A 16,367-nucleotide genomic window follows, 5' to 3' on the forward strand; every position below is an offset into this window, starting at 1 on the left:
TAGAACCAACAGTAACATAATAACATCTTGAAATTTGTGGACGTAAATCTGGAACTATTTCCTTCAGGGTATATGTCCTTTGTACTGGTTTTGTGAATTCAGGGTATGACAGCAAGGAGTCTATTATTAACTGAAGCAAAACCATTAGCGATGTTGTAGTGATAGCGGTACAAATAGAGCATTCTAAGTAGCTATAGGAAACAACTAGTGACCTTTAACCCTGATCGAGTATCATACTGTGCTGCCCAGTGATTGTGTTTTCATGTAAACTATAGTCAAGCCAAAACCTGTTCCTAAGGCCTTTGCTTATATCATATAACTAGTTCTCCTGTTGAATCAATAGAGACACCATTATGAACATGTTTTTTGTTTAGGAAAAATTCCTCCTCAAAACTGAGCCTTCTTCTCAAATATTTTAATGATAATCATTGAGTTCTCCTTTATTCACTTCTCATCAGGCACCATCAGGTGACAACGAGGAGATAGTAGCAGCTCAGTGTTGGCAGTAGAAATGGGAGGTGTGTGGGGGGGAGAGCAGAAATCAGGAGCCGGTGCCTTAAGAAGTGCGGCTAGTCCCACCAGGGGTGCACAGTATAGGTTACATGCTGTCCCTGGCTGCAGAGAGGAGAGGCTGGAAGGCGGGGGTCGGGAGGCTCAGAGAGGAGCTTGTTGCCAGAGCACTCTTGTAGGAGGCATCTCAGCTAGCCTATGTTATTCTTAAATGTGTGAACCTTTGTAACAGAAAGTGTACTGGATGGTTTTGTGTGTCACCGTGACCAGGCTGGAGTTATCACAGAGAGAGGACCTTCAGTTGAGGAGATGCCCATGAGATCCAGCTGTGGGGCATTTTCTCAGTGATAACGGGGGAGGGCCCACTGTAGGTGGTTCCGTCCCTGGCGTGGTAGCCTTGGGTTCTGTAAGAAAGCAAGCTGAGCAAGCCAGAAAGGAGCATCCTTCCATGGCCTATGCCTGAGCTCCTGCTTCCTAACCTGCTTGAGTTCCACTCCTGACTTCCTTTAGTGATGAACAGCAGTGTGAAAGTGTAAGCTCAATAAACCCTTTCCTCCACAACTTACTTCTTGTTCGTGATGTTTGTGCAGGCATAGAAACCCTGACTAAGATAGAAAGTATGTTTTTACTTGATTTGGTTTTTTTTTTCCCACAGGGGGAGCATTTTATACTCCCGAAACCATCGATACAGCAAGACTTCACTACCGGAACTCCTGGGCCCCAATTCTCCATGCAGTGGCACTCTGGTTAAACAGCACAGGATTTATATGTCAAGAGTGCACAGAAGCAACAACTGAGTCTGGTGTACAGAAACGCTCCCCAGCGGTCAGTTTAAAGCAGGTTCCAGGAGCAATGACTAGTGCGGAAGCCTTGCCAGAAGTTAACAAGGACAGAATGCACCTGACCCTAGGTGGGCTCACTGTGATGCACTCCAGGCCCTGCCGCTGCAGAGCTTGGAGCTCTCATTGCAATGCTGTGTAAAGCCTTGTGTAGCACACTTCAGAGAAAGAGTAGTACAAGGACCTTCAGCTCCACTTATGAAATAGATGAATTTCTATCTACAAATTATCTAGAACTACTCTAAAAGCTCAGCCATTATGTTCACTCACAGAACAGTATTGGTATTTCAAGGAAAAAAATGTACGGTTTTTTATTCAACTTGCTTTTTTGAATTGGTATTTATTGTCCAATGGAGAAAAAACATTTTATGATTTGGTTTTCAATAATTTTTAATTTATAAGTGTTCTTAGTTATGAATTTAATATTCTGCAGGGAATTTGTCATCTCATATTTTTCTGGAAGTGCAAAGTAAGACAACTAGTAGGTGTAATTAGTGAAATTTTAAGTAGATCTCACAGTTGAAAATATGTAAAACACCAGAGTCTTGGCCTTGTACACTGTGAGCACTTGTTTGGACAAGCCTTGTATTTAGCTGGGCATTTATAAACCTTGTATGGGAGATGGATGGCTCAGTGGTTAAGAGTACTTACTCCTTTTAGAGAGGACCTAAGTTCAATTCTAGCACCCCTCAGGTGGGTTCCCAACTGCTCTAACTCCAGCTCCAGTGGCTCTGACACTGTCCTCTGGACTCTGCAGGCATGCACACTCACAGGAACAAACCACACACACACACACACATCATTAAATCTTAAAAAACATATGTATACGATATTGTTGGACAACTCTTTAGTGAAAGTAGTAAAATAGTCATAAATTTATTCTTAATGTAGTATATTTTTTTGAGATAAAGTCTCAATGTGTAGCTTGGGATGTCCTCATTTTGTAGACCAGACTGGCCTCAAACTCAGAGATAGACTTGTCTCTGCCTCCTAAGTACTGGGATTAAAGGTGAACATCACCACTGTCTGGCTAATGTACTGTATATTTTTTTAATTCTAGAAATTGAAAAGTGATTATCTTCATAACACACCTAATTTAAATATTAAATTAATTGAAGCACTCAGTACAACCCCATATTGTGTTTGTCTGTGTAGCCTAGAAAACATTTTTTAACTTCCTGGTATAAATAAGTATATAGTAATCTGGGAAAAATAGAGAAAAATATTATATCAAAGCAACACAAGTGTTTTGTGTTGAAGACTCATGGTTTTACTTTGTGCATTCCAGGTGTGAGTATACAGTTTCTTTGTTCCCCTCGACCAGAGGAGCCCATTGAACATGTTACAGCATGCCTGCAGGCCTTACATACCTTACTGGGTTCTCCTTATGCACGAATCCACATTGTGGAAGATCAGGTACAGTGTATTTCTATAATGGGTAATTGTATGCTATGTTTTAATTGCATCTATCTTGGAATAAATTTCTCACATTGGAATTAAACATTGTATATTGCTAACAAGATTGTGTAACTAATACCAACAAAAGGGATTTTGTGTCTCCTTACTCTTAGATGACTACACAGAGTTAGACTGCAGCTACACACCATGGCTTTACCATCTTAGATCGGGAGTAGTGAGTATGGGGGTCAGCCCCCAGGGCCACAGCACTGTGATGCACAGGCAAAGGACACCTTCTCACAGAGAGGTAGTCGAATGGGATCTTAGAGAGGAACTGCCAAGGGACAAGTTTCCTTCTGAGAAAGAGCAACACAAATACAAAAACCAGATCCAGGAGTGCATGGCAAGTTCAAGGGTGTACAGTCATTTACTGTCACTGATGTAAGGCAGATAGACATCATGGGTGGGGCTGGGCAAGGCTGGGAAGGCCAAACATGAAGCTTTCTTTACAAACAAAGGAAATTGGACTCCATACTGAAAGCTAAAGGAAATGCTTAACAATGTTTAAATAGAAGGATGATTAATTTTGTTTGGATGTAACTCAGTTAAAGAGCATCAGCACATACAGATAGAAAAGTAGATAGATGACTGAGAGTGACAGACACAGAAGGATTATACAGTTAGCCTTGAAGAGGTTGGTTTATGAGGTCTGAGAAGGGAGCACGGAGACCAGTTATGAGGCTCTCTATCTAATCCTCCAGAGAACAGTAGTCTAGAAAACTTGAACGAAGGTGAATAGGGGATCATATTGGGAACCTGAGGATAAACAGCAGTTATGGGTCAAAAATCGAGAACTAGATGGGCAGTGGGGACCAGAGAGGGCAAAAGAGGGAGTAGGGCAAAAGCCAGCAGCTCTCAGGGGCAAGGGATACTCTGGGAGAGGCAGGGACATGGAAGGGAAGAAAGTACAGACAGATTCAGGACTACAGCAAGGGCAGAGGAGGCCTGCAGGGGCTTTAAGTAAGAAAGTCTAGAACATTCAGTTACCGAGGAGAGTAGCTTGACAGGAGAGGCACTGGTCTCTCAGTCCCTGGAAGCCTGCTAGGATCTGTGAAGAACATGAAGAACAAGGAACAGACTGAGATGTATTTTGGTTGTGAATTTCTTTGCAATTGAGGGAATTGGCTCCAGAGCCTCATGTATGCTGAGCCAGCACTTTCTGACTGAGCAGTGCCCCAAGCTGTGTAGGGGCGTTCCTGTGTTAAGAGAAGAGAGGAGAGTTCTGACTGAATTAACTTTCTTTTCTGTTTCTTAATTTATGGCAAGCTCATTGTATCAGTTAGATGAAGAAAAATTTAGAGACCTAAAATTACAGTCTGTGGTTAAGAGCACTGACTGCTCTTCCAGAGGACTTGAGTTCTTTTCCCAACAACCACATGGTGGCTCACAACAATCTGCACTAGGATCTGATGCCCTCTTCTGGTGTGTCTGAAGACAGCTACAATGTACGCACATAAAATAAATAAATAAATAAATCTTTAAAAAAAAAAGATTACAGTTTGTAATAGTTGTTAATGTGAAAACACACCAATTCCTCAGCTTAGGTGGGCAATTAGGAACTTCAGTGACATTGAATTCTAGCAACACTAATAGCTTAGGTGTTTTATTCCAGTAGGAGAATAATAATCTCTGCATATAAAACATTTAAATATTTAAATACTATATGTTGCTTGAATATCTTATAGGAGAAAATGTGATCTCTCACTCTTCTTATTTCATATATTAAATTTTAGTTATAAAATCATTATTGCATTTGTATTTTCTCAGATTTTAATAGTACACATCTGTCATTTGAAATTGAAATTAACTAAGTGCATTTGTATTAACTATAAAAGCTGATTGGTGTTGAGCTGCTAAGTGTCCTGCACCGCCTGTTACTGACCTGGAACCCACCCGCTATCCATCTGCTGGTCACTGGAGTTGTGCAGCAGATTGTCAGGGCTGCTCAGGACTATGTACAGGAAAAGAGAAGCGCTCTAAGTAAGCACTGGAAGCAACCTTGTTTGTTCCCCAGGGTTTGGAATTGGTTCTTTTATGTGTATGGCTGTTTTGCCACATGCATGCCTGGGGCCCACAGAGACCGGAAGAGGGCATCGGTTCCCTAGAAGTGGACTTTCAGATGGTTGTGAGCTGCCATGTGGGTGCCAGGAATCAAACCCAGGGCTTCTGGAAGAGCAACCAGTGCTCTTAACTGGTTGCTATCTTAACTTGAGCCATCTCTCTAGCTCTACACTCTGAGTTTTATAACCAGGCATGATGGACATACCTGTAATCTCAGCATTTGGGAGGTAGAAACGAAAAGATGAAAAAGTACAATGTTTGTTCAGCACCATATAGCAGATTCAAAGTCAATTTGGACTAGAGACCGGTCTCAAAACAAAATTAAAATGAAAATGAAAATAGTTTATTTTACTTCTTCCATTCCGAAGTATCAATGTTATATGGTTCACCTAGCATATTTGTTATTCCTGTTGTGAAGTACAAACTTAATAAAATGCCTAGCAATGATTTTCCAGGTGAAATGGCCTGCTCATGGCTTTCAAGGATGTTTCTTCCAGCCTGAGCACTGTACCAGGGCAGATGGCACCCATTACATATTGACTTATAAATCCTTTACAAATGGCTTTAAATATACTTATTATTTTGTGTATGTTTTTGCTGGAAATGTCAAATTATATCTTTTCCTAAGATGAAGAGGATGTGGAAAAAGAGTCCTGTCCTACATTAGGAGAAGGGGGTGACACCGGTGGCCTCATTCCTGGAAAGTCCCTTGTGTTTGCAACCATGGAGCTGATGATGTTCATTTTAGTACGGCATATGCCACACCTGAGTACCAAGATGTTGGACTCTCCAAGTCACATGGTCACGAAAACTCAGCTGTCAGAGGAAAGTACTCGCTTGGTGGCAGCCACGGTGGCCATTCTCTCGGATCTGCCATCGCTTTGTTCACCGGCTGGTGTGTATTGATCAGTATTTGAGAGTGTGCTATGTGGAAGTAGACAAAGATGAGTGTCCTTTGATTGTTACAGTTTCTGTTTCCTTTCTTAAATCTCAGCTGCTAAATGAGAAGTTTTTTAAAGGGTTAGTTTGCCTTTAACAGCCTGGAAAAACTAAAATTTCTAAAGCTTACAACCTAAGGTAGCCTTGCCCACATGTGCAAAATCCTCATCTTGGTTTTGATTCCCAATATCATAAAACAAACGAACACCTGAAGGTTGAGGGAAGACATGAAGTCAGCAGACAAACATGGAAAGAATGACAGCTCCTGTTTTATAATCTGGTTCCCATTCATGAGTGTCATTGCTAACTAATGCATGCCTGAAGACAGTGACAGTCAACTGTAAGGAGCACTGAAAAGAACTGGTGAATAAAGGTGATAGTTGTCAGTAGATTGAACAACTATGGCACGGAATAGACTTCCCTCAGTGTTAAAGCCAAAACAGTCCCAGGAAGTGTGTGGGCCCATTCAGCCCAAGCAGACCTTTCAGACGCCTACCTGGCAAGCATGAACTGGTGCCTTCTCCATCTCGGTCTCTTGGAAGGAGCCTCAGTGAGGGCAGGCTCAGGCTCTAGGATGCTTTTGTCTGCACTCTCTGCTCAGGAGTTTATTTCCCTGACCTGAGTTGACTCTTGCCTACTGAAAGGTGATTACATATCTTAGATTCCCCAGGCTACTCAGAGTGCGTGGCTAGTTTTGGACTGTTCGTGGCTCTCCTCTCTTCCCTTATGAAGGGCAGTGTTATATAGCCACCATTGGACGTAAGAAAACCGAGATTCAGTTGAAACAAAAATGAAAATGCCACTTCTGTTTTAAAAACGATGTGGCTCTTTGTCATTTTTAGATATTGATTTATGATAGTAATACAGTAAATTTTGAATAAAATCAAGGATAGAATTAATATTAAATCACTGTCAGCCAGGCACAGTGATGCTGAGGCAGGATTGTTTGAGTGCAGGAGTGTGAAGCCAGGTGAACACAGTCATGAGCCCTTATCTGAGGGGGAGAAGAACACAGTTAACTGTTTAAAAACAGTGTGTGTGTGTGTGTGTGTGTGTGTGTGTGTGTGTGTGTGTGTATGTGTGTATGTGGTGTGTATATGTGTCTGTGTATCTATCTCTGTTTGTGTCTGTGTGTGTATCTGTGTGTGTATCTGTGTGTGTCTGTGTATATATCTGCGTGTGTGTGTCTGTGTGTGTGTGTGTGTCTGTGTGTCTGTGTGATGGAAACAGTTATCATGGGAGAATTGAAGGAGTTACAAAATATTTTATTTTATTTGTTTTTATTTCAGGATGTATGACAATCCTGCCCACAATTCTGTTCTTAATTGCAAGAATATTGAAAGACACAGCAATAAAGTCTGCGGACAACCAGGTTCCTGCCCCAGTCAGTGCAGCTCTTCAGGGAATAAAAAGTATCGTGACTCTGTCCATGGCCAAAACTGAGGAAACTCAGAGACAGTGGACAGCTCTAATTCGGAGCACTCTTGCCTGCATCCTGGAATATTCTCAACCAGGTAGCCTGTCTGAGTTTTCAAAGTTTTAATTTCTGAAGATGTTTGTTCCTGGGGCTGGAGAGATGGTTTAGTGGTTAAGAGCACTGGCTGCTCTTCTGAAGGTCCTGAGTTCAATTCCCAGCAACCACATAATGGCTCATAACATCTGTCATTATATCTAAGGCCCTCTTCATGTGTTTCTGAAGACAGTGATAGTATACTCATATTTATATATATATTATGTATATAAAATAAATAAACAGATCTTTAAAAATAAAAAAGATGTTTGTTTGGTAATAAATTATGACTTGAAGAACCTTGTCAGGAGACTGCTGTACAACACTGCATCAGCCCAAGAGATGTTTTGTCACATCTCAGACTTGAAGTATAAATGCATCTTCCAAGAGCATGGGCTCTAAAAAACCTTTTTCTAAGTGCTTATATGCATGTTCCCAGGTTAAAAGGAGAGACAGTATAGACCCAGAACTGACATGTACTGGTACATGTATGCTTACTTACAGGTTTTCTTCTTATTCTCTCCCTTTGGAATCCTGTTCCTCCCTCCCTCTCTCCTTTCCTCCCTCTCTCCTTCTTTCCTCTTCCTCCTTTTGATATTGTTTCATTTATTTTTTGAATCAGGGCCTTGTTATGAAGCCTAGGATACCTTCAAAGTCATGATCATCCCATGTTAGTCTCTTGATTCCTAAGATTACAGAAATATACCACAATGTCTGGCATGTGTTGCAATGAAAATAACAAAATCATAGCAGGACAGGATAGCACATCCTGCTACCCTATAAGAGGCAGGGCAGGTGTTTCTCTGTGAGCTCAAAGCCTCCCAAGTCTACATAGTGAGTTCCAGGCCAGCCAGAGCCAATATAATGAGGCCCTATCTCCAGAGAAAAAGTAATAAAAGAGGAGACTAAATATTTATGACTGTATCCTAACATATCCCCAAATAAAACTACAGTCTTGATATTGAAATATTTTATCCTATGCTTGTATATAGAAGTGAGGGATTTCTTATGTTAATATGTAATATTAATATGTTAATTATATTTTATGTTAATTATATTAGTATATGTTAATTACATATTATATGTTAATTACATATTATATATTAATATGTTAATATTAATTAGCCCAGAAGCTCTGAATTCCCATGGCACAAATTGCATAGCAAATGACTCCCATGAAGTACAGAGAGGGTCCTGAACCTGGAAAGGACTGATGTAGCATTGGAGGGGAATATAAGGACAGAGAAAAAGGAGGGAGGTGATTGGAGAATGGATGGAGAGAAGAAGTTTTATGGGACATATGGGGAGCGGGGATCTGGGAAAGGGGAAATCATTTGGAATGCAAACAAAAATATAGAAAATAAAAATATTAAAAAAATATGTATTAGTTAGCAAATATATATGTATATGTTCATGCTTATAATGAGTAAGATAAGTAATTATGAAATATATGGTATTTGTTTATGTTTTTAATTAAGTAAATTTATTATATTAGTAAAATTTCATTATTTTATCTTTTTAATCAATTTGCCAGTTACTTGTTATCTGTTAATGAGTATGTTTTTTAATTTCTAATTTTCCACAATTACAAAGATAGTTGTGATAAACATCCTTAAAGATTCCTCATGTTTTTTAATGGCACATATGAGGACTGAGAATACATATTTTTTAACACCACTTTCATCAGATAATGCCAAATTGATGTCCACTGTGTCTTTATGAATTTATGATTCCATCAGCAACATCTGCTAATCTAATCTCTGTACATCAATTTGTATTGTCCTTGTACTGGTGAATATAACCATTTTGATATTCATTTTTAATTCAGGGAAAGTACTTTTTCATAGTTTTTATCTTTTCCTACTTAAATTGTATTTTCTTTTTAAATAAAATATCATTGCTGTGAAAACAGAGTAAGAAGGAAAAGTCTGCCACCTTGTTTTTGAAACCTTTTCACAGCCAGGCATCAAGGCTCATATCTAATCCCAGTCCTTAGACAGTGAGGGCAGGCTCGCTATGGAGAGCATTTCCAGCCTGGAATGTTTCTTATTTAAAGAATTGAGGATCTGCACTTAAAAGTTGTGTGTACGTTCACTCAGAAATCCTCCAGGGAGCAATGAGTCCTTTAAAACTGTTGCAATACTTTTCGTCATTTTTAGAACGTTTGATTTTGAAAGAATTTCAAACTTTAATCAGATGGTGGAGAATAGATTTGTGGACTTCAGTATTGTCCAGTATTGTCCTAGATACTGCCTCCCACTCCATTGGACCCTGGTGAAATTAATATATCACTACTGTTCCTCATCTTAATTAACTCTACTGAGCCATTTGAGAATATGCCGACATCTTTGTGAGGTTTTACTCCTGAATACTTCATAGGTATCCTAAGAACAGAGAAATTCCTTAAATACCCACAAAAGAATTGCCAAACTTAGGAATTTAGCAATCATGCAGTGTTATTGCTGTTCAAATGTAAATTTCGGAAGTTGTCCTAAGAATGCCTTTTTCTCTGCGTTATTCTCATGTTTCGTTGGGACATTTCCCTAGCCTTTATCTTTTATAGTATTCCGAGTTTGGTTTTATTCTGTTTTGTTGTTTTCTGTGTAGCCCTGGCTGTTCTGGAAGTCACATAGACTAGGTTAGCCTGGAACTCAGGGATACTCCTCTCTCTGCCCCCCCTTACCCCTCAGTGCTAGGATCACGAGCATGCAGTCAATGCATATTCCTGGATTTGAAGACGACAGGACACCTATTGTGTAGAATGTTCCCTGATTTATAGTTGTTCAATTCTCCCCTTGTTTTAATATACATTCAGTTTATACCTTTTGAGCAGGAATATCACATAAGTAATGTATATCTTTCTCAGACAGTCATGTAAGACAACATATAATATTGCTTTGTCCAACATCCAGAATGTCTTGGCCACCAGAATGTCTAGGCCAGGGTTGGTGGCACACACCTTTAGTCCCAGCACTCAGTAGGCAGAGGCAAGTGCATCTCTGAGTTTGAGGCCAGCCTGGTCTATATAGTGAGTTTTAGGACAGTCAGCCAAATCTATAGAGAGAGACCTTGTCTCAAATAAGGAAGCAAATAAACAAACAAAATCTACTTCATTTATTTATTTATTTAATTTCCATATGCATGTGTGCTTGTACAAGAGCATTGGATCCCCTAGAAATAGAGCACCAGACAACCATGAGCTACCGTGTGGATGCTGGGAATTGATCCCAGATCCTCTGGAAGAACAGCCAGTGCCCTCAACTGCTGAGGCATCTCTTTAGACCTTTGGGTTTTCCTTTTTAAGACAAAGTTGTACTTTGTAGTCTACACTGGCCTGATGTCACTCTGTCACCAGGCTGCCTTCAAATTTGTGCTGATAATCCTGCCTCCAACTCCCTCTGCCGGGTTTATGGTTATGCAGCACCATGGCAAATCTAACTTTCATTATTTTGTCAAGATGGCGTCTGCCACAATTCTACATTATAATGCTGCATTTCTCGTTTCTATAATAAGTGCTCTGCAGAGTCTGTCTTAACTGTCTGCTTCCTGTCAAACTTTAACACACCAATTTAAAAAGTGTGCCTGAAGCATTTATTCCTACCATAGTTCCACAATGAGAATTTTGTAATCTGTATTTTTCAGGTTGAGACATACTCTGGTAAACCTTGGAAGAGTGTTGTCCACGTCTGTAACCCCCAAATCTCCCCACGTTACTTGCCTTTTGTTTCGTAGATGACTGTATGCCCGCGCCTGATGAAGCGAGCATGCTTACAGCCATTGTGCTCTTCCTGTGGTCTGCCAGCAGTGAAATAATAGGAGTGCAGTCCCTGCAGAATGGCTGCGTGAACAGATTTAAAAGTTCCCTGAACTCATGTGACCCATGGGTGAGTTACCCCACCAAAGCCTACTTTCTCAGGGGTCTTCAGGTGAGCCCACTAAGAGCTGATGATGCGTGTGACAAGAACTTCCATGCCTGCAGTACGGCTTCATCTTTTGCATCTCCTTATTTTTACTGTGTGCATATGTGTGATGTCTGTGTGTGTGCACGTACTTGTGTGCCACCACACCTATTCTTACCTGCATAACTGTATGGTCAGCCTGTAGAGTGACTTTTAAATGGAAAAGCTGTTTAAGAGCTCTGTGTTTATGTGCTCCAAGTGACATATATAGATACTCACATATGCCGAAATTATCTAATGAATGAAATATTTTATTAACCTAGCCATAATTATTAGAGACTTTACCTGGGTTTTGTTTCATACCATTTAATTCAGTGATACCAAGGATGTTAAAGGATAACATTGTTGCATCTTTTCTGTTACCCTATCCCCCAGACTGGGTTTCTCTGTGTAGCTTAGCTGTCCCAGAACTGGATCTGTGGAATCTGAGGGATCTGTGGAATCTGTGAACCAGGCTGGCTTTGAACTCACAGAGATCCGCCAGCCTCTGCCTCCTGAGTGCTGAGATTAAAAGGCCTGCGTCACTGTCACTATTGCATCTTTCAATGAACATGTTTTATGGTTTATTTTGTCAAAGTCCAAGTTAAGGCTTCTCAAACATGCTGCACACCAGGAAAAGAAAATCAGTATAGAACATTCCTGCCTCCACGCTGAGTTTCCTTAAAAATCTTCAGATTTGTAGCTCAGGGACCTGTATTCTTAAACTCACCCTCACACTTTTCTATTTGCAGAGGAATTAATGGTGGTTTACTTTCTGACAAAGTATTGAAACAAATGTACACAATGAGAATGATGACAAATGCTAGCACTCAGGAGCAGAGGCTACCCCATCTCTACAAATTTGAAGCTAGCCTGGTCTACATAGTGAGTTCCATGCTCACTGGAACTATATAATGAGAACTTGCCTCAAGAGACAAGAAAAGAAAAAGCTAGTATGAGGCTTATCTAATCTAGGTATATCCAATGGGACTCTCCTTTCTAGTCCTAGAAATTGATATAAACAGTTGTTTCCAAGAATCATAAGGGGTTGACACATCTAAATAGTGTTTTTATAGCTTTATTCAGTCTTTTGTTAGCCTCTCTTACTCTATTGCATTAAAATTAGACAATTATACATTAAAGGAAGAATTGAAAAGAAATCAGGCTTTCTAGTTCTGACTTTCCCACACAGTAGAAATATTGGTTATATAAGCCTGATGATTTTGGTAACTCATGTATAAGGAATTTCTCTAATCTCCAGTTTCATTTTGTTAGCATGAAGTTCCATTGTTGTCCTTTTCAGAAGCTGTTAGGTGCAGTGTGACTCAGACCTGCTGCATTAATTAAAATCTCTCTTTTACATAGGTTCAAGCCAAATGCTACCAGCTTCTCCTCTCGGTCTTCCAGCATTCCAATCGCGCGCTTTCTACTCCCTACATCCACTCATTAGCCCCGCTAGTGGTCGCGAAGCTGAAAGCTGTGGAGAAAAACAGACCAGCCAGTAGCACGGAACTTCTGGCTGTCCAAGAAGGAATTAAAGTTCTTGAAACATTGGTTGTTCTTGGGGAAGAACAGAACAGTAAGTATTTTCTGATTAAATGCCACTAGTCCAAAATGAAGACCTGTGTTATTTATGAATCTTAACATTAAATATGGGCTTTGTAGCAGTGAGCTTTCTGAGAAGCAGTTATGGTCTGAGTACATGATGTTTTCGCTCATGTTACTAGTACAACATATTGGGTCTCTATATATTTATTTTTCAGTGAATTACTCAGTGAATTACCGAGGGCATTTTAACACATGGATTCCGGTTTTAATTTTCTAGCAATGTGTTTTTAAGAACTAGAAATAGTATAGATTTAATATAATTTTTAAAATAAAATAAAAATTATATAAACCTTCTGTTATAACCATGAAGTAGAAGCACCAAGTATCATAAGATACCTCAGGATTTGATACTTAACTTTTGCTTCATGAAAACTGTAAAATGCCTTTATTGAACCAGAAATGTATGCAGATGCACACTCAAATTGGATTTTTAATTGTTGTGGGAAGGCTAAATTCCCAACAAATGCCTTATGATTAAACATTAAGCTGCTCCTAATTTTCAAGACCCTCTTCCTGAGCGGGGAAAGACTTCCCCTTCACAGGGAATCCTGGCCTCCATGCTAAGCAGGGGCGGGGTCTCATCTCTGTTGGTCTCCATGTGAAGCTTAAATCTAAACTGGGCATCTGTTAAGGAACTGAAAGGCAAGTCAGTTCCAAAGTACTTTAAATATTGAAGGACAGTAAGATCAGTGTTACCATTACAAAGTGAATAAGATTAAGTCCTGTCTATAAAGTTTATAGTTAGCAAAATAAAAATAGAAATACAGTTAATCCTACTTTGTATCCAAGTAACCTACACATTAATTTATTGCTTCCTGTAATAAATTCTTGTGAACAGTCCTCTCTTCCTTACTGCCTCAGTTCTGACATGACTTCATTTTGTGCCTGCTGCAAACTTGAGTCCATGGCTTCATGCCTGTGATCAACTGCTGAGCTGTGTCTCCAGTCATACAATAGCTTGTCAAAATTCTCAACTTTCTTCACAAGTTTCTGGGAAAGTTTTTCATGAAAAGAGATCACATTTGCAAAGAGGTCAAAAAAGTTAAATGATAATTCAAAACGTAAAGGTCCTCTTAAAGTCATATGACTATATAAGACTTTTAAAAATCTGAAAAATGTTATCAAAGTAACATCATTCATTCAAGTCCTTATTCATTTAGTTATTACTATCCTCCTAGTCTATCTAATCCTATTAAGTGATTATTTTACCCTTTTTATCCCTGTGAATTGATATTAAACCCAGGCACATCCATTTTCTCACCAAGCTATACCTCCACACTTAACCTTTATTTTGCATAGCATTTAGTCTTGAATTTTAACCAATGGCGGAGCTAGAGAAGGGACTCAAGGACCTGAAGAGGTTTGCAGCCCCATAGGAACAATAATATGTACCAACTAGTAATCCCAGGGCTCCCAGGGACTAAACCACCAACCAAACAGTACACATGGAGGGACCCATGGCTGCAGCTACACATGTAGCAGAGGATGGCCATTGGTCCTGTGAAGGATCAGTGCCACAGTTTAGGGGAATGCCAGGTCAGGAGAATGAGGAGGAGAGTAGATTGGAAAGCAGGGGGTGGGGGAATAGGATAGGGGGTTTTGGGAGGGGTAACGAGGAAAGGGGATACCATTTGAAATGTAAATAAAGCAAATATCAAATAAAAAAAAGTCCAGTTACTTTTTATGTGTATTTACTAACTATATACTTATTTTTTCTCTTAAAACTCTTGCTGTAGTATAAAACATTTATAATAAAAGTAAAACCAAGTATTATTGGCACATCTTACTAATAATGCAAATTGATCCTATTAGAAGATGGAAATTGTAATGCTTTAGTTGTACTGATGTTTTAAACTTTACTTTTTGAGATTTATTTAGTTCATAGATACGGCTGCAGCCTTGTTTGCTATTAAACTGTAGTTGCACAAATAAATGTTATATATTACATAAAATATCGTTATTATTCCAGATGATGAGCTGCAGGACTGAGTGATGGTCAGTGGTTAAGAGCACTGGATGACCTGGGTTCAATTCGCAGCATCCACACGACAGCTCACAATTGTCTGTAAAAAAAAAAAAAAAAACAAAAACAAAAACAAAAACAAAAACAAAAAACCAGTCAATCTTCTGAGTTTGAGGCCAGCCTGGTCTACAGAGTGAGTTCCAGGACAGTCAGGGCTATACAGAGAAACCCTGTCCTGAAAAACAAACAAACAAACAAAAAACAAAACCCCAAAACCCAGTCCATCTGCACTCTCTCCAGTCATGCCAGTCCTTTCTGCTCTCTGTTCCAGGAGTCCAGTTACTCACTCTTCTAGTGCCCACTCTGATCTCTTACCTGCTGGATGAAAGTTCTTTTGCCTCAGCAAGTCCGATCTCCAAAGATCTTCATGAGTTTGCACTCCAGAACTTAATGCATATTGGACCTCTGTACCCACATGCTTTCAAGACAGTGATGGGGGCTGCTCCTGAACTGAAAGCTCGCCTAGAGACTGCTGTCCGAGCCAGCCAGGCAAGCAAAGCTAAGGCAGCCGCCAGGCAGCCTGCCCCCACCACACATTCTGCACCAACAATCAAGCTGAAAACAAGCTTTTTGTAGTGTGCCTTTCCATTCATCTGTATCTATTATTTTCTCAAACATTTACCATGTTATAGATTAATACTAACATGCACATAATATATTACAATGGTCACACAATATAAAATTCAAGATAAATAAACTGACACACAGAACATTTGTACATTGCATTCATATTACAGATTAAGACATGACACTTTCTGATCTTGTAAAAACATAGTCAAGATCATCATAACTTATCATTTTTAAAAACTGAGTGCTTTGCATTACATGGTAATTCTTTGGTTTTATTTAAAATCTTTGTACTTACTAAAAGAAGTAGCTTTTCTGCAAAGCTTGATTGTTTCATTCATGATAGAAGACAAAACTTCCATTTTATGAATAACTACATATTTATGTACAGTAAACCCATAGGATGCATAAACTCCAAACTCCGTTAAGACCTTTGCTGGAGGACACGGTGATGAGAGTCTTAAAATGAGACGGAGCCCTCAAGACTGAGATGAATGGACACCAAGCAATCACACGCATTGCAAAGGCATGAGAGAAGTCTGACCGAATGAGAAACAAGTTGGCAAAACAAAACTGCCATTACGAGTCATTTAAGGTTTTCTTTGGAAGGCTGGCACCCAGAACTCCCAGCACCCGGATGACTGAGAGCAAGAATATGTGCGTTCTGGTGGATAAGGGCTGACTCGGTCTGCTAGCCAGCTGAGGGAAGCACTGTCTGCTCCATGCACCAAGCAGCCACCTCTTCCTCTATCTGAACAGTTTAGCACAGTTGCAGACAAGGACGACAGGATCGGCTTGTTTGGAAAGATACTGACCACCTATCTGGATCTCCGCCATGGATGCTCGAGCTCCCATGGAGATGGCTTCCCGATGGCCGCGGTTATACTTCTGCTTTGGCTTCTGGCTCCTTTCCA

The 16,367-nt window shown here is 39.8% G+C and overlaps 1 protein-coding gene across 1 annotated transcript in view; it reads left to right on the forward strand.

The window, feature by feature from the left end:
- LOC127687600 (HEAT repeat-containing protein 5B-like) overlaps positions 1 to 15,474 on the forward strand; it is a 34,325-nt gene extending 18,851 nt beyond the window's left edge. Inside the window, 8 exon segments of the mRNA XM_052186401.1 lie at positions 1,166 to 1,420; positions 2,638 to 2,765; positions 4,643 to 4,787; positions 5,497 to 5,763; positions 7,097 to 7,321; positions 11,050 to 11,201; positions 12,621 to 12,834; positions 15,158 to 15,474. Of these exon segments, the coding sequence (XP_052042361.1) occupies positions 1,166 to 1,420; positions 2,638 to 2,765; positions 4,643 to 4,787; positions 5,497 to 5,763; positions 7,097 to 7,321; positions 11,050 to 11,201; positions 12,621 to 12,834; positions 15,158 to 15,462 (1,691 nt within the window). The 3' untranslated portion in view covers positions 15,463 to 15,474.
- The last annotated feature ends 893 nt before the right edge of the window (positions 15,475 to 16,367 follow it).

Source organism: Apodemus sylvaticus, chromosome 6, assembly GCF_947179515.1.
Source record: "Apodemus sylvaticus chromosome 6, mApoSyl1.1, whole genome shotgun sequence".
NCBI lineage: Eukaryota > Metazoa > Chordata > Mammalia > Rodentia > Muridae > Apodemus > Apodemus sylvaticus.